The sequence below is a fragment of the Mya arenaria genome, chromosome 13 (assembly GCF_026914265.1).
Source record: "Mya arenaria isolate MELC-2E11 chromosome 13, ASM2691426v1".
NCBI classification, from domain to species: Eukaryota; Metazoa; Mollusca; class Bivalvia; order Myida; family Myidae; genus Mya; species Mya arenaria.
The window spans coordinates 36909467-36933594 of NC_069134.1; the positions used below are offsets into that span (position 1 = coordinate 36909467).

Sequence of the window (24128 nt, forward strand, 5' to 3'; positions counted from 1 at the left end):
TCCTAGACGGCCAACATATACGCGCTATTTTGCACCTGCTTGCTTCCAATGCAATGAAAAGGGCCACATTGCCAAAGATTGCCCAAAGATAGTATCAAAGCCAATTGTGGATAGTTCTCAGAAACTGAAAAGAGAATCACAATTAGTAGGCGAAACTAACGAAGCTGATGTTATTGTCAACGGAATAACAGCAAGAGCACTATTAGACACTGGAAGTTGTGTGAGCGTTATGTCAAAGGCGTTTTATGACAATTCCCTAAGCCACATTAAAATAGAGCCAGTTAACGAGGTTTTAAACGTGGAATGCGCTAACGGTGAGCACCTGCCATATGAAGGTTGCATTGAAGTGGAGTTGGAAGTCAATCAAGGATTACAGTCAGCAGGATCACAGCCTTGTTTATTTCTGATATCTAAGGACACCCATTATTCTGATAAAACTCCATTGATACTGGGAACTAACATCCTACACATCCTTCTTGACGAGTGCAAGTCAAATTTTGGTGACCAATTTTTACAAAGGGCCAAACTTCACATGCCCTGGTACTTGTCCTTCAGGTGCATTGTGATACGAGAACGTGAGCTGAAGCGATGTAAGAACCGAATAGCCATTATTAGATCTATGAATCAGAGAGTAATATTAAAGCCAAATGAAAGTCTGGACATTGAATGCTACACAGATAGGGAAATGAACTACCATAACACCACTGCACTTATCCATGAAACTGAAGATACCTACCTCCCTGACTTTGTTGACATCACACCGGGAATTATACATTATGAATTTAAGAAGAACAAACCAGTAACAGTTAATATTTCAAATCTCACCACCAACACAGTATCCATTGCTCCAAGATCCATCATTTGTGAATTACAACCTGTAACCATGGATGAGGATGTACTTAACCATATTGAAAGTCAGCAAGTCAAAGATGTCCTCAAAGAAGTTCATATTGATGAAAACAACAAGCTTAATGAAGAGCAAAGAAGACAAATTGATGAATTGTTAGAGAAGCACCGTGATATTTTTTCAACAGGAGAAACCGATATAGGCGTTTGCGATATGATAAAGCATCGCATTGATTTTCTTCCTGGATTTGAATCACCTTTTAAACAACGACATAGACGCATATCACCTGACATGATTAGCGAGGTTCGAAACCACATAGAGCAACTCCTGGCTGCAGGCATCATACAGAAGTCAAAGTCACCATGGGCCTCCAATGTGGTTTTGGTCAGGAAGAAGAATGGCAAGCTGCGTATGTGCGTCGACTACAGACAGCTCAACAATCGATCTGTCAAGGATGCCTATGCACTACCTCGCATTGAAGAGGTGTTCGACATCCTTCATGGCAGCCGGTTCTTTTCCACTATCGACATGAAGGCCGGTTATCATCAGGTAGAAATTGAAGAAAGCCACAAGGAGCGTACAGCGTTCACCGTAGGACCGCTAGGCTTCTACGAATACATTAAGATGCCATTTGGTATGTCCAACAGCCCTGCGACGTATCAGCGACTTATGGAGGAGTGCCTCGGTCCCCTCAACATGACAATTTGTGTCATATATCTTGATGACCTTATAGTTTTCGCTGATACATACGAGGAACACCTGAGAAGATTGGACATTGTATTGACAAGGCTTAAGGAATGTGGACTAAAGCTATCTCCAGAGAAATGCTACTTTATCCAGGAGAAAGTACATTTTCTTGGCCATGTCGTGAGTGAAGAAGGTATAGAGACTGACCCTGCCAAGATACAGAAGGTGCGAGATTGGCCAGAACCGAAGAATGCAGATGAACTTTGCTCATTCCTTGCATTCGCTGGATATTACAGGCGGTTCGTGAAGGACTTCAGCAAGGTTGTTAGACCACTATCTGATCTCCTTCCGGGCACTGCGACGAAGAAATCTAAACAGGGTAAGACGAGAAAACCTGAAAAGGAATGGCAGTGGACAGAAACAGAGCAAGAAATATTTGATAACTTAAAAGAAATGCTAACACACCCACCGATCCTCGCCTATCCTGATTTCAGTAAACCATTTGAAGTCCATACTGATGCATCTTTCAAGGGACTTGGAGCAATACTGTATCAGGAACAGGACAAGCAGAAAAGGGTTATTGTGTACGCGAGTCGATCACTTACAAAATCAGAAAAAAACTATCCGGCATACAAATTGGAATTTTTAGCATTGAAATGGGCAATAACTGAAAAATTCTCTGACTACCTGAAAATGAAACCATTTAAAGTACTTACCGACAACAATCCTCTCACTTACATACTTACTTCTGCAAAGCTAGATGCTACTGGTCAACGATGGGCATCTGCACTTGGACAATATGATTTCGAGATAACATACAGGGCCGGACTAAAGAATGCTGATGCAGATGGCATGAGCAGATACCCCCATGTAGAAGAGAAGACAGAAGAGGGAAGAAAGATCAAGATAGAAGACAATGCGGTCAAGGCGATATGTGGTATTATTGTACCACCATATGTGGAGACATTGCCGGCCATGAATATCAATATAGTTGATGCTACGGAGATGCCAGGGCAGACTATGGCCCAGAAAGAACTGAGAAAAGTCAGAAAGAAGCAAAGAGAAGATCAACTGATAGAAAGATGGAGGCGAGCAGTTATTGACCAGCAATTGCCCAGATACAATCAAGGACGAGACGATGTAACGATGAAACGACATTTCAAGAATTTCACGATGAAAAGAGGAGTTTTATATAAACAAATGAAAGACCAGGACAATTGTATTGAACAACTTGTGTTACCTGAGGTATACCGGAAAGAAGTTTTACAGGGACTACACAATGATGTGGGTCACCCAGGACGAGAACGAACATTATCTCTACTCCGGGAAAGGTATTACTGGCCAGGTATGACCGCTGATGTCGACAAGTGGGTTAGTAGATGTGACAGGTGTTTACGGAGGAAGACGCCAACTAACACCAGGGCACCACTAGTCTCCATTAGCTCTACATACCCATTGGAGCTTGTATGTATGGACTTCTTGACCCTGGAGCCATCGAAGGGTGGGATCGCAAACATATTGGTAGTGACCGATCATTTCACCAAGTTTGCTCAGGCGATACCGTTGAAGAATCAGACTGCCAAGACAACTGCGGAAGCCCTATACAGCAACTTTATTCTGCACTACGGCATACCAACAGTTCTACACTCTGATCAAGGGGCTAACTTCGAGTCTGAGATTGTTCAAGAGCTTTGTAGAATTACCAACATGAAGAAAAGCAGGACAACTCCGTACCACCCGATGGGCAACGGCCAGACAGAGCGTATGAATCGGACATTACTAGGAATGTTGGGGACGCTCGAGCCAGACCAGAAGCACGATTGGAAGAGGTTCGTAGCACCTCTCGTGTATGCATATAATTGCACGCCCCATGAAACAACGGGAATAACGCCCTTTGAACTGATGTTCGGGAGGAAACCTAAGTTACCAATTGATGCGGCGTTTGAGATAGATACTGGTGAAAACCCAAGAAAGCAAAGTACGAGGGAGTATTTAGAAGACATGCAAGAAAGAATTACCAAAACAACAGAGATTGTTCAGGAACACACGAAGAAGACTCAGAATAAGCAAAAGCAGCATTATGACCGAAAAGCCAGAGCAGCAAAGATACAAGTCGGAGATAGAGTCCTTGTAAAGATACTTGCTTTTGAAGGGAAACATAAGATCCAAGATCGATTTGAGGAAGAGATCTACGATGTTATGGAACAACCGAGGGTAGACATCCCAGTATTCAAAGTGAGAAATGAGAAGACAAAGAAAGTGAAGACTCTGCACAGAAATCATTTAGTCCCTGTGAACTACAAGGAAGACCTAGATGAAGATGTGGCAGTGAATGAAGTACCTGAAGAAACATCAGCTCAGAAAGAGGATGATGTACAGGTAGAAGGACCATCAGATGGTAAGAGGGATGAAGAAGTAAAAGTAGCGAAGGATAAAGAAAAAGGTGTCGACACACGTGAAGAATCGGATTCCGATGAAGAGTTGGGGTACTTTTATGTAGCACCTACATATAAGAATGGGGACGCCCGTTTACCTCAGATGAAGAAGAGTGAAGAAACTGTTGAAGTTGTTGAAGATGATGGAAGAAAACGCGCTACAGATGAACATAGAGTGGTAATAGAAATCAGGCCTGATGTAGAAGAGAGTGGCGAAATTCCACCTCAGCGAAGTGATGTTGAAACAGTACAGGATGGTCAAGAGCAGAATACTGGGGATGCAAGGCAAGATAGCCAAGAAGAAAACAACGCTGATTATAGGCAAGTGGAAGTGCAAACAATAGAAGCAAGAGTTGACACAGATGTAAGACTTGTGACAAGAGAACAAGATGTAAGCACTGTAGAGCCACAAGTAGATCTGAGAGAAGAAACTCGTCGAAAAGTGGTTGATGATGATAGACGACATAGAAATAGAGACAGAATAGAAGATAGACCGGAAGCGGTAGATGTACGACCTACTGAGACTGAAGAGAACAGAGACGATGAAGATGCACCGAGAAGATCATCCAGACAAAGAAGAATGCCTGCGAGATATGATGCGTATCAAATGAACCAGATGATACCAAGACCACAGGATTCGAGACTGCAAGCGTTGACGGAGTTAGTAGAGTCTGGAATATTGAACAACATTGACACCATGATAGCACAGAAGATAGTGGATTCAGTTTGGAAATAAATTATATTGCTGAAATTGATTTTAATGTATTTCATTGATTTTAATGGAACCAAATAAACTGTTATAAAGTTTGATTTAACCGAGTCAAGCGCGGACGCCTTTTTTGAAGTGGGGGGAGAAAGCAGTAAGTAATTGAATTGAAATTTTGAAATTTGTGTTATAAGAAATACATAAAGTTATTGAAATGGTTGAAATATACTTGTATGATTACGTGGTCATACAGTTACTGGTAGTTACTATGAGTTTTAGGAGTAGTAATACTTTATTTACAGTACAGTATTTACAGACTAGTAATGAGTGGAGTGTTGTTTGAAGTAGTAGTTCCGAGTTGTATACATGTTGTGTAGAAGAATGACGAGACGTCATTTCTTAGGGCCGGGGTGTATGTAGCCCTGTGAACATTTCAACATTCTTTAAAAGTGTTGTCTGCTGCATTTCTCATATTTTGTGTTGTCTGCTTCCCTTGATTGATATTTGATGTTGTGAGAATAGCAATCTGCAGGGTTTTGGCGCATTTTATTTCTTTGGTTTTAACTGAGATCTAGAGTCATTTCCATAGAGCATTTCTATGTTTGGTATGTATTAAATGAATTGTAGGGAGTTATTCTTTTAATTGCAATATGTTGTATTGGTTGTGTATTTTGTATTTTTGGAAGGTTTGGTAAATTCTGTTTATTTATCAGTATTTCAAAATAGCAGCTCTTTTTAAGTAACCCTTTGCATGTGTTTCACTGTTTGCACACTTGTTTACAGAAGTAACCAGTTTCATAGTTATCACGGATGTGAGTTGAGAGATACAGAGGTTGCCAGTGAGAACACTCAGTTCCATAAACTTGTAAGTGTACTGTATGTAGCTGCAGATGTCATGTATGTTTTGTTGTTGTTGTCATGTGTCATGTGTTTTACCTTTCTATTGAATGTCATTTATCTCAATAGTTGTTTGTTAAAACGGGCCACTATGCACTTTACGATATTGTATGAGATAAATCTATTCTTTAACATTTTATTTATTATAACTAAATGTGATGTTGCATATTACTTAATACTGTTTATGTTATATTTCAGTGTGTAGAATCATCAGATTCAACTGTAATGAACTGGAGCCATTGTAATATATGTGAATCGTATAAACAGTAAAAACTCGAAAGCACTAGTCTTTGTTAGTCAACACCGCACACTAATCGGACAATTGCTACGAACCACGGCTTGGTCTTGCCTCATAATATATTGACTATTATAGACCTTCACAAAGGTCAGGGGTAAAGGTCGAACCATTATACCAGCTGGGAGTAGAGTTTTAGGAAATTACACACTAGCGAATTGAGGCGGGACACACACCTCGCGCACGCCCTATGGCCCGAGTAACGCGAGTCCAAGGTGGGAGTAGAGTTTGGGGGATGATATACTAGGGAATTGAGGCGGGATGCACACGGCGCGCACCCTCTATGGCCCGAGTAACGTGAGTCCAAGGTGAGAGTAGAGTTTGGGGGATGACATACTAGGGAATTGAGGCGGGATGCACACGGCGCGCACCTCCTATGGCCCGAGTAACGTGAGTCCAAGGTGGGAGTAGAGTTTGGGGGATGACATACTAGGGAATTGAGGCGGGACACACACGGCGCGCACCCTCTATGACCCGAGTAACGTGAGTCCAAGGTGAGAGTAGAGTTTGTGGGATGACATACTAGGGAATTGAGGCGGGATGCACACGGCGCGCACCTCCTATGGCCCGAGTAACGTGAGTCCAAGGTGGGAGTAGAGTTTGGGGAGATAACATTCTGGCGAATTTAGGCGGGACGTTCCAGGCGCGTTCCCACTATTGCCGCAGTAGCGTGAATCCCAGGTTGGAGTAGATTTTGGATGATAACATACTAGCAAACTCAGGCTGGACGTACTCAGTGCGTGCCCCATGTGGCCCAAATGACATGAGTCTCAGGCGAGAGAAGCGATTTTAGGCACAACACACTAGCGAATCAATAGGGGAGTGGATGGACACGGTGTTTTTTTTATTATCGCCCTTAAACACAAAATAATTGGTCGGTTTTGCTAGCACAATTCATAAAGCAGTTGCAAACAAGTCATTTACGTAATCATAAGATATGTCTGTATTTCAATTGTAATTGTGGCTTGAATATGTTTATGTAACGATGTGATTGTATGTGTATGTAATTTGTATACTACGCGCGTGCCCTAAAATACAAATAAATTCAAGTATCAGGTAGAAGTATAGTTTTGAGGAAACAGGGAGGTGGGAGTAGCCATTTTACTTATGAATACAGAATTAATGTTGCTACAATGAACTAAAATCTCGTGATATTTGCTTCTTTTTCTCTGTGTATCTTCACACATTCATATTTTATACCAAATCATTTTCTTTTGATCCGCCGAATAATGTATCACGCAGAAAGAAAATGTGTAAAAAACCCTGGTAAATAGTATAATTACGAATATGCCAACTTATTGGGTTGAGTATTTAAGCTGCAGTCTCACAGATTGAAAGTTTTGACAACTTTTTTTGTCTTGAAACAAGACAATTTTTGCGAAAATCCATGGAAACCAGTTATATAAGACTACTGACAAAAACTCAGATCGTAGACTTTCATATTTCCGTTCAAAAATTGATGTTTTATGCATTTTTCTTAAACCGTTAGGTTTAAGCCATAAAACATAAACTTTTCGAACGGAAATATGAAAATCTACGATCTGAGTTTTTGTCAGCAGTCTTACATCATTGGTTTGCAAATATTTTCGCAAAATCTTGCTCTTTCCAAGACAAAAAATAAAAAAAAGTTGTAAAAATGGTTTATCTGTGAGAGTACAGCTTTAAGAATCTGGTTCCAAGTACTACGTTAACTATTCTCTGTAAAACCATGAGGTATTCACATGTACTTCATGTCCGCAAATGAAAGCGCTAAAGATCATACCAATACCGAATCGACACAAGCAAAGATCATACAGATGGAAATACAATTAAAATTGTTGTCTGCCACCATAAATCTAAACATGTATGAAAAATGTTTCTTTTCATTCCTTGGATGTGCAAGAAAATCTTTTATGTACAAGGTAAGTTTAACAAATAAGATACTGAGTAACTGGATTACATATTTTGTTTTTTAACTTGTCAGCAAGGTTACCAAGTATTGGAAATTACTAGACTTTTAAATTAAATACTGTAGCTACTTTCTAGTTCTGAGTGATGATCAAAAGTCAATTTACCACCTGTTATACTATTTTTTGTCTACAGTCTAAGTGATGATCAATCGCTAGTCAATAATTGTATTTTTTGTCGTTAGTGACTTTTACGTTCTGAGTGGATAGTGGATATCACTATTTTTCTGTCTTTTCCTACTTTTACATTCTAAGTGATGATCAATAGCCAGTTAATATTACTATTTTTCTGTCGTTTCCTTCTTTTACGTTCTGAGTGATGATCAATATCCAGTCGATATTACTATTTTTCTGTCGTTTCCTTCTTAAACGTTCTGAGTGATGATCAATAGCCAGTCGATATTACTATTTTTCTGTCGTTTCCTTCTTTTACGTTCTGAGTGATGATCAATAGCCGGTCAATATTACTATTTTTCTGTCATTTCCTACTTTTACATTCTGAGTGATGATCAATAGCCGGTCAATATTACTATTTTTTGTCGTTTTTGACTTTTACATTCTGAGTGATGATCAATAGCCGGTTAATATTACTATTTTTTGTCGTTTTTGACTTTCTCGTTCTGAGTGATAATCATTAGCCAGTTAATATTACTATTTTTTGTCGTTTTTGACTTAAACATTCTGAATGATGATCAATAGCTGGTTAATATTACTATTTTTTGTCGTTTTTGACTTTTACGTTCTGAGTGATGATCAACAGCCAGTTAATATTACTATTTTTCTGTCTTTTCCTTCTTTTATGTTCTGAGTGATGATCATTAGCCGGTCGATATTACTATTTTTTGTCATTTTTGACTTTTACGTTCTGAGTGATGATCATTGGCCAGTCGATATTACTATTTTTTGTCATTTTTTACTTTTACGTTCTGAGTGATGATCATTAGCCAGTCGATATTACTATTTTTTGTTATTTATGAATTTTACGTTCTGAGTGATGATCATTAGCCGGTCAATAATACTATTTTTCTGTATTTTTCTTACTTTTATGTTCTGAATGGTGATATATTTAAGTGCAATATTTGATTTACTTGATTTTATTACAGATTGTACAGTTCCTAGTAATGAGAAATGGCTAGATGTTATACAATATCATACTTCATGATGTCACCAACAATGTCATGTTCTGAGTATTGGGAAATAGTTGGAGACTCAGCAGTGCAGAAACTAGTTTACTCAGGTATGTTAAATGGCTGCTAGGTTGCTGTTTGAAAAAATAGTATGCAGATGTGCAAGTGACATTGTGCAACTTTGGGCGTTGGAGATAATTGTTACAATTTTTGAAGATTTAATACTTTAACTATTCTCATGTTTCTATAGCAACCATGGCTCTCATCCTTAAAGCATTGCAATTGTCTTTTTAAAAAGACCTGATTGTTTGATAATACCTTAATGCATCATTAACTTTTTCTTTATTTATGTTCCATAAAGATTCTATTATAAAAATTAATATTACTAGCTTTAATAATTATTATGCCCCCTTTTGAAAAAAGTGGGGTATATTGTTTTGCACATGTCGGTCGGTCTGTCTGTCTGTCGGTCGGTCGGAATACCAAATGGTTTCCGATCAATAACTTGAGAACGCTTTGACCGAGGGACCTCATACTTGGTATGTGTATTGGTCATCACCAGCAGATGAACCCTATTGATTTTGAGGTCAGTGGGTCAAAGGTCAAGGTCAGTGTGACCTTTACATGAAAAACGGTTTCCGATCAATAACTTGAGAACGCTTTGACCCAGGAACCTCATACTTGGTAGGTGTATTGGTCATGACCAGCAGATGAACCCTATTGATTTTGAAGTCAGTGGGTCAAAGGTCAAGGTCAGTGTGACCTTAACATGAAAAACGGTTTCCGATCAATAACTTGAGAACGCTTTGACCCAGGGACCTCATACTAGGTAGGCTTATTGGTCATGACCAGCAGATGAACCCTATTGATTTTGAGGTCAGTGGGTCAAAGGTCAAGGTCAGTGTGACTGTAAGCTGAAAAAAGGTTTTCTGATTGTCCATATTTTATTTAAGTGTCCAAATCCTACTAACAATTTGGCTCCCAAGGGGGCATAAATGTTTCACTAACATCTCTTGTTGACATTTCATTTGACTTTTGACATGTCTTTTGAGTGCTTCCTTAGTCATTAATGTGTAATCATTCAGGGCCCTTATCGCATTCTGTAATGGCTCATTCGTCTACAGTATGGCCAAAGGTTTATACTATTCATCCATGTATTTGTGAAAGAAATGTTTGTATTTTAAAGAGTGTCAGTCAAAAAATAAATGAGCATAATAACCTTGAAGTGATCAGTTACAAAAGTTGTTATCTTCCAAGCATGGAATATAGCCACATGCAAGTCATGTTCTGCTCTATATTTACAGAATGTTTGTTCCAACTCACGGATGATATTGTCAGATAAGAGCACATTGGCAAGTTGCAGACGTTGACTTTCTGAATTACAGAAAATAGTTTCAGTCAGGTATTGTACATCATGATTGGCATATATTATATATTAAAAATTTAGTTTTGAACAAAAATTAGCAAAAATGTAAAATGTTTTTTGATAGAGAAATTACAGTGCTTTTCAAGAACATTTTCATTAACAAATTACCGTAGACATAAATCTCATTGAGATTTTATTTTACATGTCGCAATGCAAAAACAACCAAAATGGACAGTATATACTTAAGTATACATGAATGGACCAAAACTGCCAAACTAATGGAAATTTGTAGTATTTTTCTTTATATCTTCTTTTGTTTGTGTTTCAGGATACCAGAAAGCATCAGGACTTCCAGGGCATGGCTATAGCTCCTCCTGAAAGAACATTAGAAACACTTGATTATTTGTGTGAAATACTTTGAAATAAAAAAAGACTCTTTCTGCATGATTTAATTCCTAAAGAAAATCAATAAACCTGAAGAATGATTTATATATATATGCATATATATGTAAAAATATGTTCCAATAAAAGTATCAATTATTACATTTATCTTTTTAATTTGAATTGCTATGTCAGTATGGATTAAAACCTCTGAAAAATAAAGACAATGGAAATATTAACAGAATCTGGATTTAAACTAGAGATTTTTTTATAGTCAAGTTAAATGTCCATCCGGGTCACCTTATTTCCATACTTATGTAGCAGATACTTCATTTGCTATGTTTGTATCAGAAACATGAATTTCTGATGCTTCTGAAATTTTAACTTTATTAAACAAAAAAATAACAATTCAAGAGAAATATGTATCATGTATGTGAAATGAAATGATGGCTGCTATTTCTCAGTAGTTAAACATTTATCTGAAAATACAATATTATGTATGTATGTTGGTTTTAAAACAAATCATTATAAAACAGAATATTTCTGAAAAGTATCAAATGATATGAAGCATAATCAAGCATACCAATGTATCATTATCAATTACAAATGAAAAGAAGATCATAGAAAAAACTGTTACCCAAAATTGTTTTCTATAAAATTCAAAATTTGTTTTTTCTTATTCTAAATGTGGGGAACAGTATACAATCACAAACAGTTGAAGCAATAATTTGAAACATGAATAGAAGGTGTACAAAGAAATGTTGTTGAGCCTGCTCCTCATATGAGTGAAGTTGGGAAAATATCCGGCTAATAATACATTTTACCTCTTACAATATGTGATTACGATACCATACATGTAAGGTAGCAAGGACATCTGAACAACGAAGCTAGTGTGAATACTTCTATTTGAATTATATTCTTTAATTCCATTCCTTTGTTGTTATTTTCCTCTTCATCCTCTTCATCGAGCTTCACAGTTTCTTGTCTGGTGAATCATCAATGCAGATAGTACATTACATAATTGGTAGGAAAACTAATTTTCACTGCCAACATGAATACTACCGACATCAACATAAAATTCCTGTCAAAGCTGTAACCTTTTATTTATACCTTCCATTCTATCATTTTCTTTGTAAATTTGTTATTATTGATATATTGTCCTTTGTTTGACAAATTTCATTTCCAGTTTCTTTCTAGCATATGTTTCTACATTCTCCAGATCATTAGGCGACTGGTCCATGTTCTTTCTAGCCCTTAGAAGGTGGTTTCGAATGTTTCTGCTGTTCAGAAAAAACTTTTGTTGGCCACACTTATGCCCGGCAGACAAAGTGTCCTGACATTCTCCTTTAGGTGTTTCTTCACACTCCCAGTGTATGTTATGCATCAGTCAATTGTAACCACGCCGCCCCCAGGTCCGGGGAATAGCGGGGACTGACTTTCGGTCCAGCCAACCCTGGGTGCAAATTCCCGCCCTGTGGGGATGAACTGATGTAAAATCCCCGCCAAATGCCATGAACCCTTGGGACACTAGGTTAAAGGCCCCTTCGCCACTATGTTTAGCGCGAAGACAAAACCACAGCATTCACCCTGGCACTGCATTTACCATTTGCCGATATTTGAGGACTAATAATAAAATTAAAATCAATCAGCATGTTTGCACTTGACCCCATCTGTAACATTTACATTTGTTTATTTAAAACTTTTAACCAACAAAATCCTTTACCTTTATATTATTACGGGAGTAAGTTTTTTCGATGTATATACATATTTTGTATAAACATGTTGATTATATAGTGTTGCTTTCAATATAAACTATCTTTATCATTAACTTCAGTGAAATCCCCGCCAAATGCCCACGCCCCGCACCCCTGGGACCCTAGGATAGGCCAAATTCCACCTTTTATGGCGCAGACAAAACCACTGCATTCCTCCGGCACTGCGGGGCCACATAGAAGTAAAAACACGACCCATTTCCAGTATACCACCTGACCTGGTGGGGCTGTGGATACAACTGACTGGTGCATAACACATTCACTTGGCACTGCGGAGCTACCTTAAAAGTTAAAACACGGCCAATTTCCCGACTATCCCCAGACCTGGGGGGACCGTAGTTACAAATGACTGATCAAATAATGCATAGATCCTTCCCTAGTCAGTCTAAAATGCCGTCCAGGCTTTTTTTTTTAATGATGGTTAGCCTGGTTAGTCATTCTAAAATGCCGTCCAGGCTTTTTTTTTAATGATGGTTAGCCTGGTTCCAGGCTAACCATCATTAAAAAAAAAAAGCCTGGACGGCATTTTAGAATGACTAGATCCTTCCCATAGTACTTTAAAACACTTCCCATGCAGACAAGCAAACAAACCCACTCTCATCACAATTAAGTGATAATAATTTTCTTCCGAGTGGCAGTTATCATAAATTTGGGCTTTTAAATGCTGTTAAAACGTATATGGTTATCTAAAGCATTAGTCTTTTTTAACATCACTCAATGACAGTCTGTCGCAACAAAATAATTATAAATGGTGAGCTCAAACATTGAGCTTGACATTCTTCAACCACTGTAGAGGCTATTTTTCATCGCCCAGAACTAATCTTTCAGTGAAATCACCATATGGTTGGCTAAAACATTGGCAAAAGCAAGCATGCTTGAATCAAAGTATTGAAATCTTCATATGCCTGAATGTTGGAGTTGATTTTCCGCAACATTGTCAACACTGTAAGCAGCCATGAACGTCGTTTTTAACCTCCTTTCTAAGAGTTCAAGCTGCAGACAACAGTTTATAAACATTATGATCTTTGAGCGAATAATGTTATGATCATTAGTGTTTACGTTCATGGTTCAGTTATATTTGATATTTGATTTTATTAACATTACAGGGTCAATACTAAACTGCTGATCGATTAGCTGACCATATAGAAATAAAAGAGAGTTGCTGACCAATTGCTGACCATATAGACAAAGAAGGAAAACACATGAAAAAAAAAGTTTTGATATTTAAGATTTTTCAAGACATATTATGTTAAATTTATTTTATATAATCCTTATAGTGTAAGAATAGACGGATTTTTGGTGTGTTTTTTTTTTTGGGGGGGGGGGGGGTTTGGGGGGGGAATTGCATTTCAATGAAATGAATTGAGTTGTTTTTTACTGGTTTGTTGAAAATATGTGAAATATATCACGGTTTTAATTACGATGTACAGTACAATTATTTGAAAGCAATATTTTTAATCGTTAATGTAGCTTTAAATGTTAGCTTTATTACCTGTGAAAAACTATCTGCACTACATCAAAGAACGATCAAAAGAATGGTGTTTGCCAAATCGCCATCGGTCATTTTAATTAAGAAATTATTTCTCTTTAATCTGTTGTATGTTCTAAGTTATTTTGTGAATAATAAGTCAATCATAGGCAAACTGTTGCTAATGAGTAAAGTTTGATAAGTATATATTTTATTTTCTTGGTCAAGAACATCACTTTCATAGTCATTGCAAAATATACTCCGAAAGATTGCCGTATTTTTCATTATTTTTCTGTAATTAGTGTGATTCCATTTGTAAATTTAAATGATTTTGTCTAGTGCAGTTTTGCGTTCTCATATAGTTTTATAAAGTGAAATATTGTTTTTAGCTGGACTTTGTGTTTCCTATTAGTTTCATTATGGCTTTAATTGTTGGACATTCGCAGGCGAAATACTTAGGCAATTTAACCAAGTGTCCAGTGTTTTCATACTCTGGATTTAAAGCTCGTGATTTCCTTGATAAAAGTTTGGAATTTTATCCGTTGGTGCCAAATTAGTCGGTAAGTGAGAAAGAAGATTATATTATTTTACTCATATTATGCGTATAGGATAAATCGATATTGAAAAGTTACTGACCAATTTCTTAGCTGACCAATGTAACGTATAGGGAAACTCGATAATGCAAAGTTGTTTCTATATGGTCAGTCAACTTCACGGTTCATTGCATAGTGCTGACCAATGTAACGTATAGGAAAACTTGGTATTGAAAAGTTACTGGACAATTTCTTAGCTGACCAATGTAACGTATTATAAGGAAACCCGATATTGGAAAGTTGTACTGGTTCTATATTGTCAGTCAACTTCACGGTTCACTACATAGTGCTGACCAATGTTATGTATTGGAAAACTTGGTATTGAAAACTTACTGACCAAATTCTTAGCTGAGCAATGGAACATATGAGGAAATTGGACTATGCTACAATTCCTGACTAAATACTTAATAAATTAGTTATGTAAGCAATATGTCATTGACAAATATTTTACCTTTAATATTGTTATGTAGGCATTATATTATATTTATTCATATTATGTTTAATTACAAGTCCTTTTAATTCCTAGCTGACCAATGTAACTTTTATGGACAATGGACTATGATATATTGTTATGTTTTTGACTAAATACATAATAATTTTGTTATGTAGGCATTATAGTAGACTTACTCATATTATGTGTAATTACAAGTCCTTTAATTTTTTAGGAAATAATTGTGATTCGTTGTGCATACAGCATAATGAAATGTTCACACAATATAAACAAATAAAGCATTAATGGTGAAACTAGTGTACGCTTTTAATTTATATTTATTCATTAACTCCATGAAGCCCCTTAAAATCTTGTAAAGATAAGAACGCTAACACTGTGCGACTATCGAGTTGTCACGATTTGCACCAAGAGCCTCGGGGTCAATTGTTGTTTTGTCACTCTATTTCATGGTTCAGTGCATATTGATGACAAAGTAATGCATCATTCATAAGATACTGACCAATTTCTTAGCTGACCAAAATGACTATATGATCAGTCAACTTCACGGTTCACTGCATAGTGCTGACCAATGTAACGTATAGGAAAACTTGGTATTGAAAAGTTACTGACCAATTTCTTAGCTGACCAATGTAACATATATGGAAACCCGATATTAAAAAGTTACTGACCAAATTCTTAGCTGACCAATGTAGCGTATAAGGAAACCCGATATTGGAAATGGACTATGATACATTGTTAATTTTTGACTAAATATCCAATTGTTATGAAAGCGATATGTCATTGACAAGTACTTTTACCTTTAACCCGATTTATGGCCTGATATTTGTTGATAAATGAAAAAGTAATACGAGTTACGGACTTGTATCAGACTAAGTATTATCAAATTGATTTTGTTATTATAACATTGAAACTTATAGCTGTCTTTTTAACTTATTTTATATGCCGTTAACTATTACTCAATGATAGAGAGGAGCTCTTAAATCTTAGCTGGCCAATGTAACGTATAGGAAAACTCGATATTGAAAAGTTACTGACCAATTTCTTAGCTGACCAATGTAACTCATAAGGAAACCCGATATTGAAAAGTTACTGACCAAATTCTTAGCTGACCAATGTAGCGTATAAGGAAACCCGATATTGGAAAGTTACTGACCAAATTCTTAGCTGACCAATGTAACGTATAGGGAAACTCGATATTGAAAAGTTACTGACCAAATTCTTAGCTGACCAATTAACGTATAAGGAAAATGGACTATGATACATTGTTAAGTTTTTCACTAAATATTTAATAAATTTGTTATATAATAACATTGAAACTTATAGTTGTCTTTTTAACTTATTTTATATGCCGCTAACTATGACTCAATGATAGAGAGGAGTTCTTAAATATTAGCTGACCAATGTAACGTATAGGAAAACTCGATATTGAAAAGTTACTGACCAATTTCTTAGCTGACCCAACGTATAGGAAAACTCGATATTGAAAAGTTACTGAAAATGGACTATGATACATTTATCATGTATTATACACATATTAGGTGACTTTTATTCAGGCAATTGCGCTTGCACTTATTCACTAGCACACTCATTCAATCAATCACTCACTATCAATCACTCACTATCAATAACTCTTTCACTCACACAATCACTCAATCAATCACTACTCACTAGCTCATTCACTCAAAAAAAAAATAGGCCATGGTAAGAGCGCCTCCACGTGGTGTGGCCTGGATGTAGACAGTTTTATTTCTATCTTTTACTGATAAAAAGACATCTACTGTATCTGCAACGAAACGCTCTTGGAATAACAAAAAGAATATTCGTCAATTCAATTAATTATTTCATATGACATTATAACATTTAAAACACTGAAAACAAACATAACAAACAGAAAAACTTAAAAAATAAAAATCCTTCTTTGTTTATATGGTCAGCAATTCGTCAGCAAATCTCTTCTATTCCTATATGGTCAGCTAATCGGTCAGCAGTTTGGCACGACCCACATTACAGCGTATATGGGCCTTTAAGAACGAGCATGCGCTAAGGAGGACATCAATTTACTTCCTTATTGGTTTCTATGATCAACAAACATCAAGGTAACTAAAATTTGTATTTCTTTAATTGTGTGTTTTATTCAGTTAACGGCACACCATTGCTAGCTTCTATGGGGTTTTCTTAAAAGAAATCATGTTTAAAACGTCATTAAAGGACTTCTGAATGTGGATTTCGGTCATTACATGTACTTTCGTTTTAGACAAACAAAATGTTATATTCGTTTTGGCTGCTCTTGGCTGGTTTACTGATTTATTAATATCTCGTGAACTGTCTAATTCGTAATTATAGATGGAAGTATCTGGAAAAAGGCGTGACCCTGACCTTAACAAGGGCTCCGATGACACAACTGTCTTCTGTCAGCCGTGTGAAGAGGAGGGCAAACGCTCTGTAGCCCAGGGATTCTGTCAGACCTGCCAAGAGTACATGTGTGATCCCTGTATCAAGGCCCATAAGAAATTCAAGGTGTCCAGAAACCACATTATGTTGTCCAAAGATAAGATGCCGTCCTTCTACCCGTCCACTAAGCAGTCTGACATCGGTGTAACTGAATATTGTAAAACACATCCGAATGAGATGATCAAGTTTTACTGTCCGACCCACAGCGACCTTGGTTGTGGTGACTGTGTAGTCATCGGTCATCGCACGTGCAAAGTCGACTACATTGCTGATGTGTCTAAGGATTTCACCAATGAAAGGGAATTCAGGGAGCTGGAACCATCTATTAAACGAGCGGAAGATCTTCTATCTGGGTACATAAGTAAAGTAAAGAAGCTTTTTGACGAGGTCGAACACCAGTCTAAGGATGAGATCGACAGACTGAGAAAGTTCCGTGCAGAAATCAATACCTACCTGGACCGACGCGAGAAGGAGTTGCTCGGCAATATCCAGGAAATGAAGACCAATGAAGAAAGCGCGCTGACTGAACTGAAGACTGATTGTGAGTTGGCAAAATGCGGACTTGTGGCCACTAGGACAGAACTGACTTCCGGTACCGACTCGGTGAACCAGCGGTACGTGACGGCAAGGAGAGCCCAGAAGGAACTACGGGGTATTCATGACAAGATGGAAAAGATGGCTGGTAGGATGAAGGCCCGGAAGTATCGATTTGTTGAAGACGCGGACACGAAACGGCTGCTGGGATCGAAAATGGGCCTTGGAACACTGAACATGGCGGGAGAGCTTGGTAGGAATAGAATGCTTAATTATTACTCCCAATAAGTTAGACTTAGTGTAGTATGTTGTGTTCTTGTTAAGAATGGTCATAAAAGGTAATTGCTAAAATTATGAAATACAGTTTCATACTTTGGTTTAATGTTTTATTACAAGCTTATTGATCTACATTAAATATCTACTGGTCAATTGGGTAAACCAGTCTAGTTTCAAGTACACTGTAAATAAACAAAAGAGGGCCTTTGAACGAACAACAACGCTCGTCTGTTTTTCCCCATTCGCTATAACTCGTTAATTATAACAGTAATTGACCTTGCTTAAAACGTGCCTACTGTCTGTAGCACCATTGAGTACTGGGGTATGTTTTGGACGCGTTTTTATGGCTATTGAGAAAATCAATATCTTTTGTAATGTTGAATCTTTACCGTCCCTACCAAAATAGAGATACGACTGGGGGACAAATCAGTATTTGCATTATATGACAGGGGACAAAATTGTTCAACCTTTAGACATTGGATTTAGCGTTTATATGCACATATTTGCACCTGGGATAAATCTGCCACGGTGGCCAAGTTGTCCCCGAGGTAAATCTCGTCACAAAACGTGGTTTAAAATAGCAAATAGTGCCTTAGGATCGTATTAAAAATAATACTTGTTAATACTTTTAAAGATCAGCACTCATTTAACTCAATAAACAAGCACCTTGACATGCTTAAACATTTGATTGATTTAACAGAGAAGATTTTAAGTTGAATATCATACGACTATAACGTTTTTACCATAGATGCATTTGACATCATTAAAAGTGTAATTTTGTTGATAAAAACTAACCTATTGTTCACAATATATCCAATTAGTGTATGTGTGTGCGTGCCTGCGTCGGTGCGCGCGTGCGTGTGTGTGTGTGCGTGTGTGTGTGCGTGTGTGTGTGTGTGTGCGTGCGTGCGTGCCTGTGTGTGTGTGTGCACGGACGCACGTGCGTGGGTGCATGTGTGGGGGATGAGTGTTTGCGTGAGCGGATACGTGTGTGTGCGCGCGCGCGTGTGCGAGAGTGCGTGTGTATGTGTGTGTGTGCAGGTGCATGTGAGAGTGTGAGCAGGTGCGTATGAGAGTGCGTGCGGGTGAAGATGAGAGTGTGTGCGGGTGAGAGTGTGTGCGGGTGAGCGGGTGAGCGGGTGAGTGTATGCAGGTGAGAGTTTGTCCGGGTGCGGGTGAGAGTGTGTGCGGGTGCAAGTGAGAGTGTGTGCGGGTGAGAGTGTGTGTGGTGCGGATGAGAGTGTGTGCGGGTGAGAGTGTGTGCGGATGCAGGTGAGAGTGTGTTGGTGCGAGTGTGTGCGGTTGCGGGTAGGAATGTGTGTAGGTGCGAGTGAGAGTTTAGCGAGTGATAGTGTGTAGAGGTGCACTTGAGTTAAGAGTGTTTTTGGGTGAGAGTGTGTGCGGGTGAAGACGAGAGTGTGTGCGGTCACGGGGAAGAGTGTGTGTGGTTGCTGGTGAGAGGTTTTGGGGGTGCGGGTGAGAGTGGGTTCAGGTGAGAGTGTATGCAGGTGCGACGGTGTGCAGTAGCGAGTGCGAGTGAGATTGTGAAGGTGCGAGTGTGTGTGTGTGTGTGTGTGCGAGTGATTTTGTGTAGGTAACAGTGAGTGCAGGTGCGTGAGAGTGTTTGCGGATGACGGTGAGAGTGGGTGCGGGTGAGAGTGTGAGCGAGGGCGGATAAGAATGTTTGCGGGTGTGGGTGAGAGTTTGTCCGGTTGCGGATGAGAATGTGTGTAGGTGCGGGTGTGAGTGTATGCGAATGAGAGTATGCAGGTGCACCTGAGAGTGTGTGCAGGTTTGAGTTAGTGTGTGTGGGGTTGAGAATGTGTGCGGGTGCGGGTGAGAGTGTGTGCGGCCACGGGGGAGAGTGTGTGCGGTTGCGGGTGAGAGTGTGTGCGGGTGCGGGTGAGAATTTGCCCTGGTATGAGTATATGCAGATGAGAGTGTGTGCGGGTGCGAGTGAGAGTGTGAGCGGTTGCGCGTGAAAGAGTGCGCGAGTGAGAGTAGAGTGGGTGCGAGTGTGAGCGGGTGCGAGTAAGGGGATGGGCGGGTTCAAGTGAGAGTTAGTGCAGGTGCGGATGAGAGTGAGTGCGGTTGCGGATGAGAGTGTGTGTGGCAGCGGGTGAGAATGTATGCAGGTGCGAGTGAGAGTGTGTGTGGGTGAGGTTGAGAGTATGTGTGGGTGAGGTTGAGGGTGTGTTCGGATGCGGGTAAGACTGTTTGCAAGTGCGAGTTCGAGTGAAAGAGTGTGCGGTGCAGGTGTTTGCGGGTGATAGTGTGTATGCGTGCGAGCAAGAGTGTGTGCAGGTGCAAGTGAGAGTGTATGCATGTTTAATTTAGAGTGTGTGCGGGTGCGGTTTAGATTGGGTGCGAGTGCGGGTGAGATTGTGTGCGGTTGCGAGTGAGAATGTGTGCAGGTGCGAGTGAGAGTTTGTGCAGATGCGAGTGAGATTTTGTGCAGGTGAGGATGAGAGTGTGTGCGGTTGCGGGTGAGAATGTGTGCAGGTGCGAGTGAGAGTTTGTGCAGATGCAAGTGGGATTTTGTGCGGGCGAGGATGAGAGTGTGTGTGGGTGCGGGTAAAAGTATGTGCAGGTGCGATTGGGAATGTGAGCGGGTGCCGGTGAGAGTTTGTGCGCGTGCGGGTGAGAGTGTGCGCGGATGAGAGCGTGCGGGTGAGGGTTAGCGTGTGTGCAGGTGCGAGTGTATGCGGATGCGGGTTTGAGTGTTTGTCGGGACGGATGTGAGTGTGTGCGAGTGAGAGTGTGTGCAGGTGCAAGTGATAGTGTGTGCAGGTTTGAGTAAGAGTGTTTGCAGGTTTGAGTTGAGTGAGTGCGGGTGCAGGTGTGAGTGTGTGCAGGTACGGGTGAGAGTGTGTGCGGTTGCGGGTGAGAGTGTGTGCAGGTGCAGGTGAGAGTGTATGAGGATACGGGTGAGAGTGTGTTCGATGCGGCTAAGAGTTTATGCAGATGCGGGTGAGAGTGTGTGCAGGTGCACCGGTGTGCAGTAGCGAGTGTGTGCGGGTGCGATTGAGAGTGTGCGGATGCGAGTGAGAGTGTGTGCGAGTGAGAGTGTGTGCAGGTGCGAGTGAGAATGAGTGCAACTGAGGGCTAGAACGTGTGAAGGTAAGGGTTAGAGTGTGTGCGGGTGCAGGTGAGAGTTTGTGCGGGTGCAGGTTAGAGTGTGTGCGAGTGCGGGTGAGAGTGTGTGCAGGTGCGGTAGCATCGGTGTGCGGCTGCGAGTGTATACGGATGCAAGTGAGATTGTGTGCGAGTGAGAGTGTGTGCGTGTGCGAGTGAGAATGTGTGCGGGTGCGATTGAGGGTGAGGGTGTGTGCGAGTGAGGTCGAGTGTGTTGGGGTAGAGAGTGTGTACAGGTGCGTTAGTGTACGAGTGAGAGTGTGTGCGGGTGCGAGCGAGAATCTGTGCGGGTGCGTGTTGGGTTGAGTGCGAGTGAGGGTGTGTGTGGGCGAGTGAGAGTGTGTGCGGGTGAAAATATGTGTAGGTGCTGATAAGGGTTTTGCGGGTTCGGTTGAGAATTTGCGCATGTTCGAGTGAGTGAAGGTTAGGGTGTGTGCGGGTGCGGTTGAGATAGTGTGTAGGTGCGAGTGAGAGTGTGCCCTGGTGAGAGTGTGTGCGGTGCAAGTGATAGTGCGTGCGGCTGCGAATGAGAGTGTGTGCGGGTGCAAATGAGAGTGTGGTCGGTTACGGGTGTGTATGTGTGCAGGTGTGATTGTGCGGGTGTGTGCGGGTGCGGTAGAGAATGTGTCCAAGTGTGTGCTGGTGCGGTTGAGTTTGCGAAGGTGCGCCTGAGAGTATGTGCAGGTGCGAGTGTGTGCGGGTGCGGGCTGGAGTGTGTGCAGGTGCCAGTTTGTTCAGGTGCGAGCGTGCGAGTGCTTTCGTCAATGCCTTTATGAAGTGAAGTCCAATTATGTAAAAACAGTGTTTTAATTAGTCTGATGAATATGTATACAAGGACAACTGTACTCGATAAATGGTGTGTTTCGCTGACATAACGACATTTATAGTGATGGGAACATTGACATGTTTTTTAACATATTTATTTGATTTTAACAACTTCTTTGTCCTTTTCAATGAAAAAGTACTCATTTCATGTACTTTTGATCAGAAATATTTTTATTAACGCTTCATATTTTAATTCTGAGTCTACACACGAAAATTTTTGAAGCAAACATGTTTCTAAGTCGAAACCCTCATCATAACATGTATTTATAATTACTGTTTATTCCGTGGTGGCTGTCGTGTAAGTTTACCTTAAACAAACTGGCTATTGAAGTTGTGACTTTATACAAGTATTTACACTTACATTTATAAGATCAAAGTGACTAAAGATATACATGTAGTCCTTATTATGTTAGTTCCAGTTCCTGACCTCGCTACTATGACGTGGAAGAAGGAGGCGGATATTCTGGTCAGAACGTCTCAGGACCAGGGCACCTGCCGTATCATGGGCTCATCCCTGCTCTCGCCTGGTTTCTTCCTCCTGGCTGACTGCGGTAACAACTGTGTCAAACTGGTAGACATCAGCACCTGCACCGTCACGTCCCGCCTCCAGCTACCAGGCCAGCCATGGGACGTGTGTGTGCTCCCCGGTGACCAGGCCGCCGTTACAGTCCAGAACAAGTCCATGATTCAGCTGCTGTCTACGAAGGGAGGACAGCTGTCGTGCGGAAAGGAAATTAAAGTATCATCTAGTTGTTTTGGTATTGCGTTTAACAACAATAGATTATACGTTTCGTATACACAAACCCCGCGTGTTGAAGTGATGACATTGGATGGGCATATCATAAGTACATTCCAAACAGATGATAGAAGACAACTTTTCAAAGAACCATATTACCTGACTGTGTCAGCTTCAACACCGCCGACCCTTCACGTGTCTGACGACAATGCCCACACCGTCCTCCAGCTGACCCTTGACGGGAAGGTCCTGCGGAAGTACCAAGATATTCGGCTCATCAATCCCGGGGCCGTGGTGAAGGTAGGGCCCGGCCAGCTGCTCGTGTGTGGAGTTTTCAGCCACAACGTGTTGCTGCTGACGGAGAGGGACGGCAAAATGGTGGAAATACTGGGAAAGAAGGACGGACTGACCCTTCCCTGCTCCGTGTCCTTCTGTCCTCACACACGTGCCATAGTTGTCGGAATGGACAGTAATGACTCACTGAAGGTCTTTAATGCAAATTGACACCTTTTCTTTATCAGTCGTGATTTTGCTCTCTTTGGCGGAAATTACCATGTATTCAATGCTGTTTGAGCAAGTGAATAGTAATAACAATCATATTTAATGTTCAACATAGTTTACGCTTATTTATTCGTTGTAACCGAGTTCTATCAAACTGAATGAACATAGCTAATTATATAAATCAAGAATGGAAATACTAAAATAATGTTGTATCAGTCTCAGAAGTTTGGTAATTAGTCAGAAAAGCCATTGATGCTTTATAACAGTCATGTATTTAATAAAAATTAAGGGTATTTTGCAGTTTTATTTTGCAAAACACTAGGATAACGAATTAGTGTAAATATTGTTATACTATTAAACACTTATTCAATCATATTTTGGTGTTTACTACTTTTGTTTTTTTATGTTCTTTATATAGATCTTTGATTTTACAAAATGATTAACTTATATAAAAATAATTATTTAAACAGATGTATACTTTTTATGGTTTTGAAGTTAAAATAAGGTGTTTGACTTTCAGTAAAGAGAAATTTAGTAGGTTTTCATTATCATATGTTAATGAAACTCAGTCAGCATTTCAACGGTGGGCAAGTCTCAGTCAAGTTCAATTGTGAAGTGAATCATGTCAGTAATTTCAGAGTTATGCCCCTTTAACATTAAACAATAATATGTTTATATATTATGAAGGCAGTAAGTTAA

At 39.7% G+C, this 24128-nt stretch overlaps 1 protein-coding gene and 2 long non-coding RNA genes across 4 annotated transcripts; all 3 read left to right on the top strand.

Moving 5' to 3' along the window:
* The first annotated feature begins 5203 nt into the window (after positions 1 to 5203).
* Positions 5204 to 5970, top strand: LOC128213934 (uncharacterized). Its single transcript, XR_008257835.1, has 3 exons — positions 5204 to 5280; positions 5459 to 5540; positions 5771 to 5970. It is a non-coding gene; the product is annotated as an uncharacterized LOC128213934 (long non-coding RNA).
* Positions 5971 to 7649: 1679 nt separating this feature from the next.
* Positions 7650 to 10849, top strand: LOC128213931 (uncharacterized). Of its 2 annotated transcripts, XR_008257832.1 has the most exons (4): positions 7650 to 7768; positions 8917 to 9050; positions 10245 to 10342; positions 10635 to 10849. It is a non-coding gene; the product is annotated as an uncharacterized LOC128213931 (long non-coding RNA). The 2 variants fall into 2 exon arrangements; XR_008257831.1 differs by lacking the exon at positions 7650 to 7768 and having other exon boundaries at positions 8560 to 9050.
* A 6138-nt stretch (positions 10850 to 16987) lies between these two features.
* On the top strand, positions 16988 to 23691 carry LOC128213928 (uncharacterized). Its single transcript, XM_052920046.1, has 3 exons — positions 16988 to 17067; positions 17315 to 18209; positions 22606 to 23691. Exons 2-3 carry the CDS (start codon positions 17315 to 17317, stop codon positions 23430 to 23432), a joined length of 1722 nt encoding a protein of 573 aa, XP_052776006.1. The 5' UTR covers positions 16988 to 17067; the 3' UTR covers positions 23433 to 23691.
* The last annotated feature ends 437 nt before the right edge of the window (positions 23692 to 24128 follow it).